The sequence below is a fragment of the Chelonoidis abingdonii genome, chromosome 3 (assembly GCF_003597395.2).
Source record: "Chelonoidis abingdonii isolate Lonesome George chromosome 3, CheloAbing_2.0, whole genome shotgun sequence".
NCBI classification, from domain to species: domain Eukaryota; kingdom Metazoa; phylum Chordata; order Testudines; family Testudinidae; genus Chelonoidis; species Chelonoidis abingdonii.
This window is the reverse complement of record NC_133771.1, coordinates 93,770,659-93,788,463: the sequence shown is the minus strand read 5'-3', so window position 1 is coordinate 93,788,463 and position 17,805 is coordinate 93,770,659. Positions and strand designations below refer to the sequence as shown.

General features: G+C 38.3%; 1 protein-coding gene across 2 annotated transcripts in view; it reads left to right on the top strand.

The window, feature by feature from the left end:
* The window catches only part of GOPC (golgi associated PDZ and coiled-coil motif containing), a 45,916-nt gene that overhangs the window by 13,072 nt on the left and 15,039 nt on the right, over positions 1–17,805 (top strand). The window contains exons 2-3 of one of the 2 annotated variants that reach the window (XM_032789153.2): positions 8,579–8,743; positions 11,601–11,624. In XM_032789153.2, the coding sequence (XP_032645044.1) occupies positions 8,579–8,743; positions 11,601–11,624 (189 nt within the window). The remainder of the gene's footprint in view (positions 1–8,578; positions 8,744–11,600; positions 11,625–17,805) is intronic. The other variant, XM_032789154.2, reaches the window with a different exon arrangement.

Here is a 17,805-nt window from a genome sequence, read left to right as displayed (position 1 = left end):
CCAGGCTCCAGCCTCTGAGTCCCACCTTTGTGGGCCTGCTTACTTTGTTTACGAGGGGGGGACTTGCCCCGGGAATTCTCCTTTTCTGACTGCAGCTTCCTCCTTTAAAAGCCCTCCTCCCTGCCAACCTTACCTTAGCATACAGAGCCTCTATAAACCCTGTGCTGACAGGGAAAGGGTTATACATCCCAACACAACCATGTTAAAGTGCACTAGGGAGCATTATGAAGAGATTATTCATAGAAAGTCCTGGACATTACAGAGAACTCAACAATTGCTAAAAATAGATTGTGATAAATGAAATGAATAACCCCCGAAAAACAGAAGCTCTAGACATGGCTTTAAGATTTCTTTTTTCACACTCAGGAAGACAGTATTATATATTAGTTTACACTTGGTTCATGTTTGGAGAGTGTATTTTCTAATTGCAAGACTAGAAATGTTCTTAAATGAAAATCTAGTTTCTGCAGAAATTGGTGGGTGAGTCCCCCACCCCCCAGTTTCTGGGAAAAGTTTAAATCTTACTGCTGGAATGTGGAATAGAGGATTTGTTAAGCCATTCTTATATTATAGAAGCACTTCTTTTTAGTAAGATACAAGTAGTGTCAATAGCCTGCAGGTCAGAGGCCAGAAGACTAATAGCCAAAATCAGGTGTGGATTTGTAAACTACGTATTACTTAATGGTGTTAATTGAGACTTGATATACATTACATGAGGAGAGGCTACTGTGAAAAACAGTAACCCCCTCCCATCCACTCACACACATCTTAAGTGTTTAACTTCATTCCAACAGGTTTGTGTCCTGATCCTGCAAAAAGTCCACATACGTGGACTCTGTATCTGCATGAAGCATTATTGAAGTAATGTACAGTTCCTTTTTTTTTTAACAGTGTCAAGCACACTACTGATGTTTAATAAACTGTAAAATAAATAAATAAATTTTTGGTCTGATCATGGTCTCCATTATCCAATAAAAGTTTCACCTTTTTTAATATATGTTTGTTTTGGTGATATTCACAGTACTTCTATAATAGATTAAATGTCTTAACATGAGTTACCCTTACAATGATTCGAGAGCTCAGTGGTCACAAACTTCACAAAAGCATTAGGTAGTGCATCTTAGTCACTTTGATATATGTGGTTATGTTCAGAAATTTGGTGTGAGACTAGGAATTAGTGTATGGCATAAATGCTTAAGGTAGAGCAAAGCCAAGTTCCCTGTGTCCTTGGAAGCCTTCCAGCATTCCCCTCCCAACTTTCTGTGGGGTTCCATAGAGCTCTGTCCTATGTTCCCTTTTCCTTCTACATCCTATTTCTGGGTAGTGTCATCCACAAGCCTGAATTTAACTACCATCTATGTAATGATAACACTCAGATCTACCTCTCTCCTCCAGACTTGTCTCCTCTTGGCCTGTGTCTTTGATTCTCCTCATGGATGTCTCACCATCAGCTGAAGTTCAGTGTGTTTAAAACAGAGCTACTAATCTTCCCCAAAGCCCTCCTTGTTTCCTCCTTTCTTGATCACTATGGACAACATCAGCACCCTGCCTATCACTCAGGCCCATAACCTGGGTGTTATATTTGACCTCTCTAGGTCCTCAAATCCAGGTTATATTTAATCTTGCAGATTCTTTCTGCATAACATCTATAAGATATGACCTTTCTTTCTTTGACCAATGCAGTCTTGCCCTGCTCATATCCATTCAGATTGGTGCTGCAGAGATCATTTTCCTAGTCCATTGCTTTGATTGTGACACCCCTTTGCATCACTTCACTGGCATCCTCTTCTTTGTCACATCAGAAATAAGCAGTTTATAAACACTGTCAAGGCCCATCACAGTCAATCCCTACCCTATCTATTAGCTCATTTGGTATTGAGCTGTTGAGTCCCACTTCCAGTGTACCCATGATGTCACCTCCACTGCTAACTTGTTAATGTGTGCTTTCTTCCATGCTGTCCCTCACCCTTGTGAGGCATTCCCCATAAATACCCTTAAAGCTATCTATCCTCCTTCAAATCCCTCCTTAAAATTCTTTTGCTGTGATGCCTACAAAAAATTTGACAACATTTAGGCTGCTTGTGTACTGAGATCACTGCGTATTGTGCTGACCAGTATTGTTTCATTGTTTTCTTGTACTTGTCTGCATCCATCTGTTGTCTCTTATCTAATTTTAAGGCCAGGTCTACACTGACAAGTTAGGTGACCCAGCTACATTGTTTAGGGGTGAAGAATCTGCACCTCTGAGCTATGCAGCTAAGCCAACGTAACTCCTGGTGTATACAGCACTAGGCCGATGGAAGAATTCTTCCATCAAGCTAGCTATCACCTCTCAGGGAGGTGGATTAACTACAGCAAGGGGAGAACCTCTCCTATTGCTGTAGTGAGTGTCTACTCTGAAGCGCTACAGTGGTACAACTGGTGCTGTAGCAATTTAAGTGTAGACACAGTTCTAGGGCTAGTCTACACTGTCAACGTTATTTAATGTGGCTTGTGTAGTCATGGCAGAGCACTGGGAGAGAGCTCTCCCAGCACTCTAAAAAGCCCACCTCCATGTTTTTTCATCCCCCTGAGTGAGAAAGTTGCAGTGCTATAAAGTGCCAGTGTAGACAAGACCTTAGATTGTAAGTTCTCTCTGTCTTTGTACTAGATGCTGTACAAAATACAATGGGGATTTGTCCATGACTCAGGCGCCTACGTGCTATGGTAATACAAATAAGTAATAATTTTCAATCAAGTTTAATTTTTTTGACACTTACCTTGCTAGGAAAAAATGAATAAGTGGACTGGGTGCTCCTGAATTGATCTCCTGAGAGGTCTAGATATGAGGAGTTGACACAGGATATCCAATAATAAATCAAAAAAGAACTGCAGAGTTGACAGAATAATGCTAGCATTTTTATAAAGCCGCACCTCCTTTCCTGGTAAAATGCTTATGGAACTATACAACAATTTGAAATATAATCATCAAAGAAATTAAAATAATTAATTAGAACATTGGCAGTTTGACTGTTTTTCCACTTCAGAAAATGCATTTATACTAAGATGATTTGTTGATGTTATCTTATAAATGTTTGAAAATAGTAACTAAAGAAACCTATTTTATAAAAAATAGAACAGTTTCTGTCTGAATTGTGTTGTCTAGAGAAGCAGGCTTTGAATTTTTCCAACAATGTTTTTGAATCCTTTGCAAAATAGCTCAGAATGTATTTAAACACTAGTCTTTTAATTCTGAGATGATTTTGTTCCCTGTGCACAATAGGCAAAATTGTCATTTTTAAAACTTTGACAATATTTTCAATGGGATAAATTTTCATTTATATCTTGTAGCTGTAAATGCCTTTTTAAGAAGTGCTGCTTAATTTCTGGCAAACAGTAAAAGTATACCCCCACCCCAAAACAAAACAAAAAACCATAGACTTACCAGAAACTAACTAATTTTTTTCTTCTTCTGGGTCATTGCCTTATTGCAGTCACTTAGACCATTCCATTGTTGATGATGCTGATGATGTGGACCTGCAGTTTTAACTAAAATAGGATACTGGCATTTCAGAGTTAAAAAGTAGATTGATGTAGGTCAAAGTCCTGACAGTGATTAAATCAGTAATTCATTCTGAAACAGAATGTTGCTCACAGATGCTTTAGAAAGCTGTAACCTTGCAGAGGTGTAGGTTTTTTGGAATAGCAGTTAAAGTGCTTTTAGGGGTGACCATCAAACTGAAACACATACAGTATTTATAGTTCAGAAATTTCCATTGTCTACTAATGGCAGATGTTCTTCCCTGAGCGCTGAAACATCATTAAATCTCTGTCAACACTAATAACAGTATACTTAGCCCTTTCTACCCATGGATACTCAAAATACTTGTTGTATCATTTCCATTATGAAGTTGGGGAGACTAAGGCACAGAGAGGTTAAAGACCTCATGCATTACCCACTGAAGTAAATGAGACATTTGGATTTATTTCAGTGAAGTTAGGGCCTTAGCCAAAGTGTCCTATCCAGGTTTATACAATGAGTCAATAGCAGAGCTGAGAATAGACCGAAAAGTGTTTTTTTGTTTTTGGGGTTTTCTTTTCCCCAAAAGAGTTCAGCATTTGGCCTAACTTGCTCCCATTGAAGGCAGTGGTAAAACTACCATTGACTTCACTGGGAACCAAGTTAGCCCAATACTGAGTGTCCAGTTCCCAATCCAGTAACCGCACTGTCTTCCTTCTGTGCTTTCAGTAATGGTGCTAAACATGGGTTTTGTCCTGTTTACAATAGGTGTTAAGACTTTTTATTGCTCCAATTCAACATGAACCACTGCTGATAAGTGTTGGAAGAAGTGAGTCAATTTCTTAGTGTAAATAGTATTCAGAGTGGCGCCTTCCATCACTTGCATGGCATGTTAGCCCTTAATAATGTTGTTGCCATTTTAATTTTTGACTGCCTCTAGTATTGATGGATTGCAGCACTACACATATTTGTTTCTCAGTTGGATCAGCAATATTAGATCTCTAAATATTTCTTCCAGTTGGTTTAGTTCATTATAATCTGAATATATTTGTTTTTTTAACTAACAATTGTTGCTGGGCCCTATGCTGCCTGACTACCTTGATAATAGTTTGCTATGATACTCATCTTATGTTGCATTTAATAAGGTTAAAATAGTGGAAAGTTTTAGTATCCTTTAAAAATGTTTGATTTTTCTGTCCAATAGATTAAATATTTTTAGGCAGCATGTTTGTCAAGGGTGAAAATGATAACAAGCAAAACTTTGCTTAGCCATACTTGTTTGCTTTAAGAGGTGTACTCTCGATATTCCTGAGCTCCTATTGCTATGAAAGAGAAACTGATACCAGGCAAAATATTGCTATAAATTATCTTGTAATTTTTTAAGGCTGTGATATGCCCGTTTTGTGCCACAGCGTACTTCACTGGTTTCCTTTATACATTCCTCAGTTTAGTTGAGAGTATACAAGTTTACTTCATAGAGAGGAAACCACAACAGTTCCTCCTGTGACAAGCTAAAAGAAGTTTAACAAACAGAAGACAGGTTTATTCCTGTAAATACTGCAGTTAGAAAATATGCAGCAGGATATATGTTAATATGTCAAAATACAGGTACTTAATGCCTATCATTAACTGCATTGTGCACCAAGGATGTTAATGAGATTTCTTGATGCACAAAAATACATTATACACCTCTACCCCGATATAATACGACCCGATATAACACGAATTCAGATATAACGCAGTAAAGCAGCGCTCCGGGGGGTTAGGGGGGGAGCTGTGTGCTCCGGCGGGTCAAAGCAAGTTTGATATAACGCGGTTTCACCTGTAACACAGTAAGATTTTTTTTGGCTCCCGAGGACAGCGTTATATCGGAGTAGAGGTGTACTTGCAGTACATTTGCAATTTAAGGAAAATAAAGATTTGGCAGTGGAATTCCCAATCATTTAGAGCTCTTCCCTGCATCCTTATATGGCTGAATCAGCAGATTACATAAATGATTTGATATGATTAATAAATATATAAAGTAACCCCTTCTTTGTGACTCTAGGACCAAACCTGCTGTTTTATCATTATAGTTGTTCGAATGGCTTCTCCCAAACTGTTTTGATCTTAAAACTAAACATTCTGTTTGTCATCCAGTACATGTTAGTGTGTTTTTGTTGCTGCTACTCCTGATTGGTTCCTCTGAAAATTCCATGACAGTCATAGGTGCCTTTCATAACATGATATGACACTTTTCCTTTGACATGTAATTTGTAATATATATATTTTAAAAAAACTGTATTAAAAGGTTGGTAAAGTTGTGCATGTAAGGTTAACTCAACCCTTTTTGTATATGCATTCTGATACAGGCTTTAATTGCAAAATCGTTGCAGTTTCAGAGTAACTGCACTTGTATTCACCCTCTGTGGTCCACCAAGGGCAGCACTTAAAAGTTTCTGGTTCCCCTGCTGTCACCTCTCTTGGGCGGAGACCCATGTCTCTCTCTCCCTCTTGACCAGGGTTTTTCTAGGCTTCACAGTTCTCTGCTTGTACTTGTTATTCCAGCAAGCCAGATGGCCTAAACAGCCAGTGTCTGCACTGGGGCTATAAACAGTGTTATTGCTCACCGTAGTTTACTCTCAACTCTTTCTAAGCAAGCACATTTATTCTTAAAATAAAAGCATTACAGAGAAAACATATTAAAAAAAATAGAAGAACCTACATGAAGGATAATTAGCTTATCAGAGATCACCCTGAGCTCCAACAAGGGGTCTGGTAGGCATTCAGTCCTTCAAATCCCACACAGGCTTTTCTGTGGTTACAAGTTCATAACAAGGACAACCATGAATAAGTCAGTTTCTCCTTTACACAGCTTCAGCCTTTGATATTCAGATACCAGGAACAGGTTCCCTCCTCAGGAGTAGCTTCAAAAGGTTGCGTCTGGAGGTAGGACTTTGAAATCACCTCCCTCTAGGTATTGAATAGGAAATCCACTTAACTTTGTCTCAGAAGTTCCTTCTTGTTGGGCACATTGTTTAAAATACTCCTTTGAAGCTCATAACTCTTCCCAAGGTTTATATTGACCATGTCGCCACCTCACCGCCCCCCCCTCCCCCCACCGAACTTCCCAGGAAGTTACCTTCAATCCTGCAATAATACATAAACTTTGCATTCAATGGAATAGACTTCTGTAAAGTTTCTCAAAGATATTGTGGGAAACTGAACTCTTTATCACCATGATCAAATACTGTTTTCCCCCAGAACCTCATTGGGATGAACAGTGCTCATTAAATCAATAACTATTTAATATTTTTTATGCTTCTCATTCAGTGTGCGGTCATGCATTATTTACTGCCCACCCTTATTTACTGCCCTTTATCCAAACTCTGCCCTGAATACAGAATTATTAATTTCCTCATGGACTTTTCTGTAGTAGTCTCGTAATATTGTAGGAATTGGCAATGCTATGAATAAAGAGCACTAGCTATTAAGAGTAATATATGATGCAGGGATCAGCAACCTTTGACATGCCGCCCATCAATGAAATCTGCCGGATGGTTTGTTTATCTGCAGTGTCCGCAGGTTCAGCTGCTCACAGCTCCCACTTGCTGCGGTTCGCCGTTCCAGGCCAATGGGGGCTGCAGGAAGCAGCGCTGGCCGAGGGATGTGCTGGCCATTTGTTTATTTGTTTTTATACTTTAAGAAGTAGTTTGTGTGTTTGGCATATGTGAATGAGTTTGGTCTCAGTGTGGTTCCTAAAGGACTTAGGTCCCCATCATGGAAACAATAGCCACAATTCTGACTGATTGGCTATCTGAACAGAGAAGAAAAGGATTTAATAGACTGACTGTATGAATTAACCTCCTGCTGTTAGAATTGTATTTTATAGGTCAAGTGCAACATTTGTGGCTGGACATTGGTAGAGCAATATATGAAAATTTCACTCCCTATGATTTATCTGTTTTTGAATAAATAGGACTTCAGTCTTAGAGTTAAAATGCAAAAGAATATTTTAAAAATAAATTTTATTACATTAGTAGTTAGGATACATTAAAAAGGAGTATAGTGTAGGCCAGGGGTCGCACCTCTGGCACTTGGCTCGCCAGGGTAAGCATCCTGGCGGGCCGGGACAGTTCGTTTACCTGCTGCGTCAGCGGGTTCAGCCGATCGCGGCTCCCGCTAGCTGTGTTTCGCCATCCCAGGCCAATTGGGGCAGCGGGAAGCCACAGCCAGTACGTCCCTCGCCTACGCCGCTTCCCGCTGCCCTGGTGTAGGCAAATGTCACTGAGGTAAAGCCCAGCCCTGCTTCTCTAGGTCTATGGCAAAATTGTGAGGGCAGCTGTATTAGGCTCTTTGATGTTAAGACCTTAAAAAAGAAATAATCTGCTCACTGATGCTGTCTTTTAAACATCTTGTTCAACTATTATTTTTTCTGTTTGAGAGTAGAGTATCCACCACAGAGACATCAATAATGTCTATTTATTAGACAGGGTGATATGGTTTTACAAATAAATCACAAACTTTTTATTTAGAAAAGGATTTTAAAAACCATTTCATTGTAGAAGTAGATTTCTTTTGTAGAATCCTATTCATCCTAGAACAAGTTTTTAAAAATTACTCAGGTTTTCTTGGCATTTAGGGCAAATCCTGGCTTGCCTTACCAACAAATATTTTTTGTTGAAGGCAGGGAGGCTGTGATTTGTCCTATGATTTGAAATTTTCAGTATCAGAAAAAATCTGTGTAGTCTTATTAAGACCTCTGTGGGTATGTGCTTTTCATTCATGGAAGTCTATACAGGAATTTATGCAGAGGCTTCGTTTTCTTTGTTGTTAACCTGTAATGGATTATGAAAGAAGTTCCATCCAATCTTCAGAAGAGCGGTTTGTGTTTGTGTGCTGAGAGTTGGAGAAGAAAATGTGTTGTAAATAGAGGAATCCTTAGAGGGGTATGAGACACCGATGGAAAGAATCCAATTCCATCTTTATTTTACCTGTATGACTGAAACCTTTATAGTGTAGAATGTGATTCCATATGATAATAATGAGAAACAAAATTTGAAGAATTGCACTCATTGTTGGACTCATGATATCTTCCAGGCGCAGTTGGTGGATCTGAAATCTGAACTGACAGAAACTCAGGCTGAGAAAGTAGTATTGGAAAAAGAGGTGCATGATCAGCTTTTGCAACTCCATGCCATTCAACTTCAGTTGCATGCCAAGACAGGCCAGAGTGTTGATTCTGGGGCAATTAAAGCAAAATTGGTGAGTATCCTAGATTAAAGGGAAAAGTTCAAACTACACTTCTTTTTGACTTTGTAAGTGGTGAAATGTTAATGTTGCTGGTACAAACTTATTTGAACACTAGCTTTAAAATAAACAAGTAAATGTTACTAAGGTTTCTTACACTATTTCTTGTGAAAACTGCTAAAATGATGAGCTAGTAACCAACTATAGCTGGAAAAGTACAGTAGAGAGAAAAAGAGGGTCCTAACCACATATCTATCAACATTCAGGGTTGCAGGCTGTTTGCTTTGAAATACATATGTAATCATTTCAAAGAAATTGTATTAAAGTTCTGCAGTGGGGAAAAATTAAGAATGTGCTTTTTTGTTTTTATAATATAAATAAGCTCTGAGAGTTGGTGTTTTAACTTTTGAAATATTGGAAATATAATTTTTTTGTTGAAGGTTTTCTTTGGAGAATGCAGAGAGGTTGATAGGCAATTTTCTTAATTAAAGAGGTGAAGGGGGTTTGAATCTTGTGGGGGTTTTTAAAATAGCTTTTTTCAGCATTTTATTGGGTGTTAACAAAAACAGAATTTTAAATAAAGTCAGCGTATAAATGGGTGTCAGTGTAAAAATCACTTTTCTTCTCAATCAAGTTTAAGTTTCTTGGAAGTAAAGATAACTATTCTTCAGTGGTTCATGGAGTTTTCCTGGGGTAGAAAAGATCTTTGAACTTCTAATGTGAAAAGTAAGTATATCTTACCAAAAATAACCAGGACTTCTTTTTGCATTGTAAAGAAGCCAAAAAGAGGAGACACCCATTCCTCCTCCTCCCTCTTCACTCCACCCTGTAGGGGTTTTTTTATGGTGAGGGTAACTACTAGAGATAAGACTGAAACTTTTTCAGTGGTCCTCCTTTTTCTATATTTGCAGACTGGGCCACCTCCCATCTCAGTCTTCTTGTTTAATTCAACAGATCATCAGGAAAGACTCCACACACCACTGGTGATTTGTGAAACACATTTTGAGGAACTATTTGGCAAATACCACCAAATAGCCATTATTTATTTATTTTATTTTATTTTACTGTTAGCCTACTCTAGATTTTAACTGGTGATCTAAACAAGAAACATTCTTTCTCATTACTAATCACAGATAGCATGGTTTGAGGGTCCAACATGAACAGAATTTTAATAAACAAAATAAAATCATTCTGTATAGGCTATGAGTTGCAGGACTCTGACCTGGTTTCTGAACATTGTTTACACACTTTATAACTCTTACAACTCTTAAGCCATGTTTGTCAATGACCATGTTGAAAATTGTTTCTCTAACAAGTTCAAGTTGTGAAACCTCAACATACATGGAATGTTTTCCTGTTACCTTAATGTGTATTAAAATACAGAAATCCCAAAGGCAGAGTAAAGCAAACTCAAAAGATTAAAAATCTAGGCTTATGAGTACAGTTTCAACATATATAAATCCCTAAACAATATGGCAAAAGTTTACTCCTTAGTTTTAACTATGAACACAGACATTTTTGTGGCTTAAGCTCACAACTATAATATTTTTCTATTTGGTTCAGGTACGTTATTTTAAGTAGACAGGCTTCAGGATTTATCTATGTTGAAATTGTACTCATTAAAAACCTAGGCTGACATTTTGTCCTTCATTCAGTATGGTGCCTTGCCTCATCCCCTTTCTTATAAACCATGAGACTTATCTTTTGAATTTGCTTTACTCTGTCTTCTGGGATTTCATAGAATTTTAGTGGAGAGAAACTGTCCTTTAAATTGTTTTAACTATAGAAACTACAAAGGTTGAAGAGCTTGAGCAAGCAAAATTGGAGCTACTTAGATGACAACGAAAATTGAAAATCTGAGTTTTAGGTTAAAAAGAGCTTAAGTGGTGACCTTCTATCAGTCTGAATCTGCCCAGGGGAGCATTTTGAAGGGAGACCTTGTCAACAAAATGTGTTACTGGAAAATGTAATGCTGCATATGTTAACCTCCCTCCCTCTGTGCCGTGTATACAACTTCTCTTACAAGAGCATGGGGGAAGGTTGTTATGCAGCTTACTATCAATGCATATTTGACAAACTCCAAATTATGCAAAACGGTGAATGAAAACCTATTTAAACATTCAAGGTTGCTCAGCAGTTGACTATGTGCAGTTTACTCTACAAGCGTCTTTCAGATACGATCTGTTTTTTAATATCCTGTCTGTGCTGCATGGACATGAAAGCTCTTTTGGTACTTTTTGTAAGAGTTTTTATAAGAGTTTGACTAAAGTGACTTTGGTCAAAATTGTATCTCCTCCTCCTGTTTGGCAGTGCATTATATATATGTTTTTGCTACTTACATACGTGTGTCCCATAAGTGGCTGAATACCAGATGTGTAATATATAGCTTGAAAAGTATTTTATAATGTTATGTAAATCTGAATTATAATTTAACTATCAGATAAAACCCTTAGTTTAGGTTCAGAAAGGCTTAGAAGCAAACCTGTATTTGTTGTTCTTTGAAAAGCAATTATCTTTTCCCCAACAAAATGTGGAAATCTTTATAGCAATCTTACTGTATTTCAAGCTTTTGTAGATCTTCCCAATACTTGTGTTTAGTAAGGAAATGAATGTATGTAATTTTCTAACAAATAATTGTAATGATTTATTCCTTTTAATACATACTTTGATGCAGAAATTGCTACAAAATAAACTTTTTTGTTTAATACCATACTTATTTTTGTGTCCTTCAATAAACCTAGTGCATTTCCTTAATAGTGTTCTGACAGAATAAGACTGATATTTGCATTTATTTTATGGCATTTTCTAGAAGTTCACTTTGCCACTGTTTGCCAGTTTTTCTGATTGTGGAACTGTTTTCTTCTTTCTTAAGTCTATCCTTTCTGTGGATGAGTTGGTAAGTATGCTAGTTGCCTTCATTGTATACATATTGGCCTCTGAGACTAGAACAACACATCTGTCTGCCCCCCTCCCCCCCCCCACACCTCATCCCCAGTTGGCCACAAATGTGATATTGTTGACAATTTTTAGTTTTGGTGCCTTTTTTTTCCCAAGCCTGTGCATGTCTGTATTTGTTTGTTTCTGGTTGCTGCAACTATTTTGGGATGATAGGGCCTGGTAACTTATGAAATTCTGAAGGTTGTCTGATCTTGCTACATAGAAACAAAATCTGAAACTGTTTAAGTATTTATTTAAAAATAACAATATGCAGCATGTTATGAGCAATAATTTTTGTACGTTATCAATTTTCTCTGGTAATATGTCAGTTTTCATACCTTCCCCTCTCTCCTCAATTCCCTTTTTGTGAGCGTGTTGTTTTTAATGTAACTTTCCTATTTGTTAACAGTCCTCTGGTGCCTAAAATATGTAAGCTTAGTAGTGTACTTATAAGGAGGTGTGTTTGGTAGTGGTTCAGACTTGAGACTTTCACCTCTTAAACTTTGCAAGTGATAGACTTAAAGATGTTTAAATAATGTCACTATTTTCATAGAATTATGGACCTTATAGCTACTATTAAACATTTGTTTTTATCTATTGAAAAATCGTTAAGTAATTGAGATCTGTTGTTCTTATGTAGAACTTCATATTTTTAATGTTATCTATATTGAGCATAATTTTTCTCCTTTAGGAATATTAGTCATGATATAAAAACTAGAAAACAATATGTGCTTATATAGGCAAAATATAACTGATGTGGGAAAAGGCTGAGGTATTCTTACACATTAGGACACTAACCTGTCATTCCATCTTACCTCAGTACATTTTTATGTTAAGAATAAGAATTTTCTAATGATTTGCTGTAATGTGTGGTTAGATTTTTTTTTTTTTTTTTTTTTTACAGCAGTAAGGAAATATCGTTCACTGTTGTGATGGTAAACATTGTTTTATGCAATGTGTGACCTTTTAGTGCCAAACATTGTAAGTGTATATTCTTAAATGCCACTTAAAGAATGGACAGTGGATAGCACTGTGTTTTTTTAAGGTTCAGTTCCAACTTTCATTTTAACCTCACCTTTTTCAATTGCGTATAACTTCGTCTCACTAACTGGTTCTAGAATGTAATTTTCCAGCCTTTGACAGAGGCCAGAGGAGAAATTTTGGGGTGGAAAATGTGAGCAAAATTTTTTTGCTTATGTTTGAGTTCTATTCCTTGTTTCTTCTGGAAAGAAATATTTCACAGAGATATCTGAACAATGGATCAAGTTAGAAACATCAGACTTGATTTGTTTTGTACATATAATTAGAATATAAGGAATAAGCCACATTTGAAGAAAATCAGTGGTATAGCTTTACGCTTACAATCATTTAAAGTTGATCATTTCACACATGAACAGTAGAATTTTGCTGTTGGTTTTTTAGTTGATCTAAAAATTCTAGATCACTTTAGAAAGTTAGCTTGTGGTAGTTGAGACTTGGAAGGTTGGAATTATGAGCTTCTTTCAAGAGTTGTCAAACCAAAATCCCTGGATCAAGGAAATTACACATTCTAGAAGCGCTTAATCTTTTCTAAAGTAAAACCAAACCAAAAATACCCAAGGAAATGCTATGCAAAAAATACGGGTAGTATAATGTTAGGGTTCAGAAACTAAACCAAAATGTCAGGTAATGCAGAGCTCTGTGCAGGGTTATAGCTGCGTCAGTCCCAGGATACTAGAGAGACAAGATGGGTGAAGCAATATCTTTCATTGGACCAAGTTCTGTGGGTGAGAAAGACAAGCTTTCGACATAACGCAGGGTAAAGATTGAATGTTCGATTTTTAATCTGTTCCTTCATGCATAAGCCTTAAACTTTGGCCTTTCTCTCACATTTTATATGTATAGGATATCTTACAAATTGAGAATAAATTGTACAGTCAGCGGACATACACTAGCTCAGATCTTTGGGAGTGTTGGGACACCTTTGTGCCATCCTGGTAGTGCATCGCAACCCTAAAGCCAGCCTAATGGCTACATGAAGATCCTGCCTGCTTATTACACTCCCCTGGGGTAGAGTTGTCATTATACAACAAGGGCATGCCCCTTGTTTCAGCTAGTATAAGGGATGTGGCTAAGGCATCCCTGCACCCTGGCAATTCCTGTAATTGCCCCATGCCATTGGGAGGAAGTAAGTTAGACCAGCCCAAAGGCCAATATATGACCTTTGGAATGGGGAGACTAGCAAGTATTATGCCTCACATTTAGAGGATAGTTCTGTCAGTGGCTATTAGTCAAGATGGTCAGGGACACAACCCCAACCTCCAACTGTCAGAAGTTGGGACTGGACATCGGGAGTGGATCACTTGAAATTCCCCTGTTCTGTTCATTCCCTCTGAAGCACCTGGCACTAGCCACTGTCAGAGACAGGATACTGGGCTAGATGGACCATTGATCTGACCCAGTATGGCCGTTCTTATTACTCAACTTATCTATTTTAAATTCAGAACCTGTATTATACAAAAAGTACACATAGTGCATATGGTATCTTCAGTCCTTTGGTGAAGCTGGGAAGGGTGTATGCTGCAGACCAGGATTGGGAGACATAAAGGAAATATTAAGCCAAAATTGTTGTCACTGTATTTTGTGCTTCTCCCCTCCAGTCCTTCTGACCCTGAGCTGACTGTGGCTGTGTGCCAGGTTGCTCTAGTTTGCACCTGGGAATCAACCCAGCATATACCCAGCTCTGGATCAGGAGATTCATGGGAAGTGGCACAAAGGTGATTTAAAACTACCTTTATGACCCCATCCTGAGCTGTGCCATGTATTTCTCAGTCATATTTAAGGATTGGGGCTAATATATGTACTATGGTGTACTACTATGTAATATAGTCTCTTTAAACTACATAGCATGGCAATTTAGGAGATGAGAAATATACTTATCTTCATCATATGGGAAGCTCAGCATTCTGACAATTGTCTATGGCCATGCCACTATGACAGTAGCTGTGGCTGGGAGCCGATTGGGCCAAAACCCATCTAACTTCCTAGATCAGATCAGTTTCACAAGACAATGCAGGGTTAATAGACAGCAAGTGTGTTACAAACTGTTGTGAACTATAAAATGGGTATCTCAGCTCAGTCCATGGTTTTTAGTGTCCAGCAGAGTTATAAAATTATTTTGTTTTCAGATATTTAAAATGCTTGACATTAGCATCAATTGCACTGGGTTGTAATTATCCGATGATACGCTCTATTGGTACCAGTATGGGGTAGTAGGATGGTGAGGTTGTTTGGGTTTTTCTTCTCCACACAGGAATGCGCATGGGGTGTCATCAAACATTTACAACCAATATTTGATGGGGACCACATGCTGAAAGAAATCTTTCCTGAGCCCTCTGTTCTGATCTTCAAACAGCCTCCCAGCCTCGCCAATCTCATCATCAGAAGCAGGCCCCCCACAGACTAGGACACACCAACTCAAAGCTGTACTAGATTCTGCAAGAACAATAGATGCAAAATCTGAAGACGTATCTTCAGTGCTATAATGATCAATACCCTCTACAACACACCTTTTAAGATCCAAGGGTCCTATAAATGCCATCACGACGTGTGCCTTATTCAGAGCATCAAATGCCCCAACACCGCCTCTGCAGGTAACACCAGACAAGCACTAAGCTCTCAAATGAACTCACACTGAAAACTGATAAAAGACAAAAACAACCTGTTACACACAGGCAAATACTTTTCACAAAGAAATCACTCACCTACCTCTCGAATGTGGGGTATGTTCAGATAATTACAACCCAGTGTAATCGATGCCAATATCAAATTGTATTTTAAATATCTGATAACAAAATATGTAGTTTTTAGTGAAATTTGTATAGGTATTGCAATAAAAAATTACCAAAGGAAATAGTAGTAAATGTAGTAGACCCTATCCTTTTACTGTTCTACCTTTCTGCTATGATTTTTTTCCGTTATGTGTAAGTAATCATAATCTGCCTTCATCTTGAAGTTTTTCTCTAAAATAATACCAATCATAGTTGAGCAAATTACAGCCCATATCTGTGCTCTGGGTCTTGGAAAAGATAATTATATATTTTCTCTGCATTCAGATTGAGCATTGTACAGTAATTTGAGTTTCCATAATTGTTTTAATTTTGAGGAATGGAAAGATAAGGGATAATAAGACACTCTTCTAAGATTAAAAATTGAGCAGCCTCATATTAAATAAATCTCTTTCATGCTAACTAATGTAGGTCTCCTCATATCTGGAGTACTGAATCTTTTGGCTGAATTCTGTGAATAAAATTGCACATTTAGGCACCAATCCTGCAAGAATGCTCCACAAGTGAGGACCTTCGCATGGACCCTTTTGGCTTCATTAGGGCTTTGCATGATGAGAGATCCTTTCATGTTGAGCAGTTTTCAGGATAAGGACCTGTGATCTTAAAGGAACACTGTCAACTTGAAGTCTAGTCACTTTTTAAAAGTGGTTTCAGGTACAATGCTTGTCTGTGAGTCCCCCTGAAAGAAGTGATTTTACCAGGCCATTTCTCTCTCTCGCTGGATGAAAGATCCGTGTGAAGAGCAGTTGAAATTGACAACATGCCCATACATAGGAAATGGTGACACCAAATGAACACAGAATGCTGTCAAACGTCCAAAGTAAATAAACCGAGAAAAATATTTGTCTCCAATGTTTCAGTTTCAGTAAAATTTAGGTGTCACTTATAACAATAGTGTGTGTGTGGGGGGGGTGACTTTTATTTAATTCCGTATGTTTGGTGCCAATTATATGCTTAAGTGTTTTGTAGACAGACATACCCTGAATCAAAAAATTCACAATCTAAGGGCAGAAAGAGGTTAGGGGAATGACAAACTTTTTATGTTCTTTTTACTCAATGGACAGACAAGTTATTTTTAATTTTATGCTATTGCTGTTTTTATTACCAGGCTTGTGTAAGCCATAGACACCAATAGGTGCATTTAGGATGTTTTGGAAGAGCCAGTGAGGAGGTTTACCCCTGAATCCAATCTTAATTGATGGATTGTGAATGAAAATGGTATCACCACCAACATTCTCTTTTGCTATAAGAATATATAGAACTCTATACCTAATTCTCAGCTGTTGGTAATTTTCTTTCAAGAGAAGTAAGTGATCTGTGTGAGGCTGGCACTTGTGGATCAGTTTGGACATACAGTCTTTCTGTCTGATTTCAAGTCCAGACGCTCTCTCTTCCTAGTCTCCCGGTTTCCCAAACTTAGGACTGGTCTACACTAACGGTGTAAGTCAATCTAAGTTACACTACTGCAGTTATGTAACAGATGTTGATGTAACTTAGGTTGACGTAGCATGGTGCTATACCACGCTATGTTGACGGGAGAGTGTCTCCCATCGATATAGCTTCCGCCTCTTCGGGAGGTGGAGTACAGACGTTGATAGGAGAGCGCTCTCCCATTGACTTAGCGTGGATTCACCAGACCTGCTAAAACGACACTGCTGCATCGATTGCAACAGGGTCAGTTTAGCCAGTAATATAGGCATGGCCTTATCCATGGTGACTTCAGTTTCCATTTTGATGATCTGTTTGACCCCTTAACTGCGTGTTTCCTTTCCTTTGAATCTTCATTTGACCCACAATCCTGATTCAACTCTGCCACTCACCAAAAGGGCTGTTCACTTGACTTGGTTTTCATTAAGCACTGCTTGCTTGCTCGCTCTTTCTCTCTCTCTCCCAGAATTCCCCTCTCTGACCATCACTTGGTGTCTTTAAGCATCAGCCGTCAGCCCTTCTCCTCACTCTTTGTCACTCAGCCTTTCCATGCTTCCAATCCATCAGCACTGACATCTTATTTGCTCTCCTCCATTTTTTCCCATTGATATGGTCGTTGTCCCTGTCTCCCATACAAGATCCACCCTGCCAGCCCCCTTCCCTGGATCACCCCAGCATGCGTTTCTTGCTTTCCTGCTCTTGCACTGTGGGGCAACTTTGATGGAACTCCCATGACCAGTCTGACTTCTTCCACTACTGATTTGTTCTTTCCTCCTTCAGTTTTGCCATCTTCCCTGCTAAACAGCTTGAGTTCTCAAACTTATTGAATGCCATACCCGCAACCCCAGCTGCCTTTCTGCCACCTTTGACTCACTCCTTAAACAT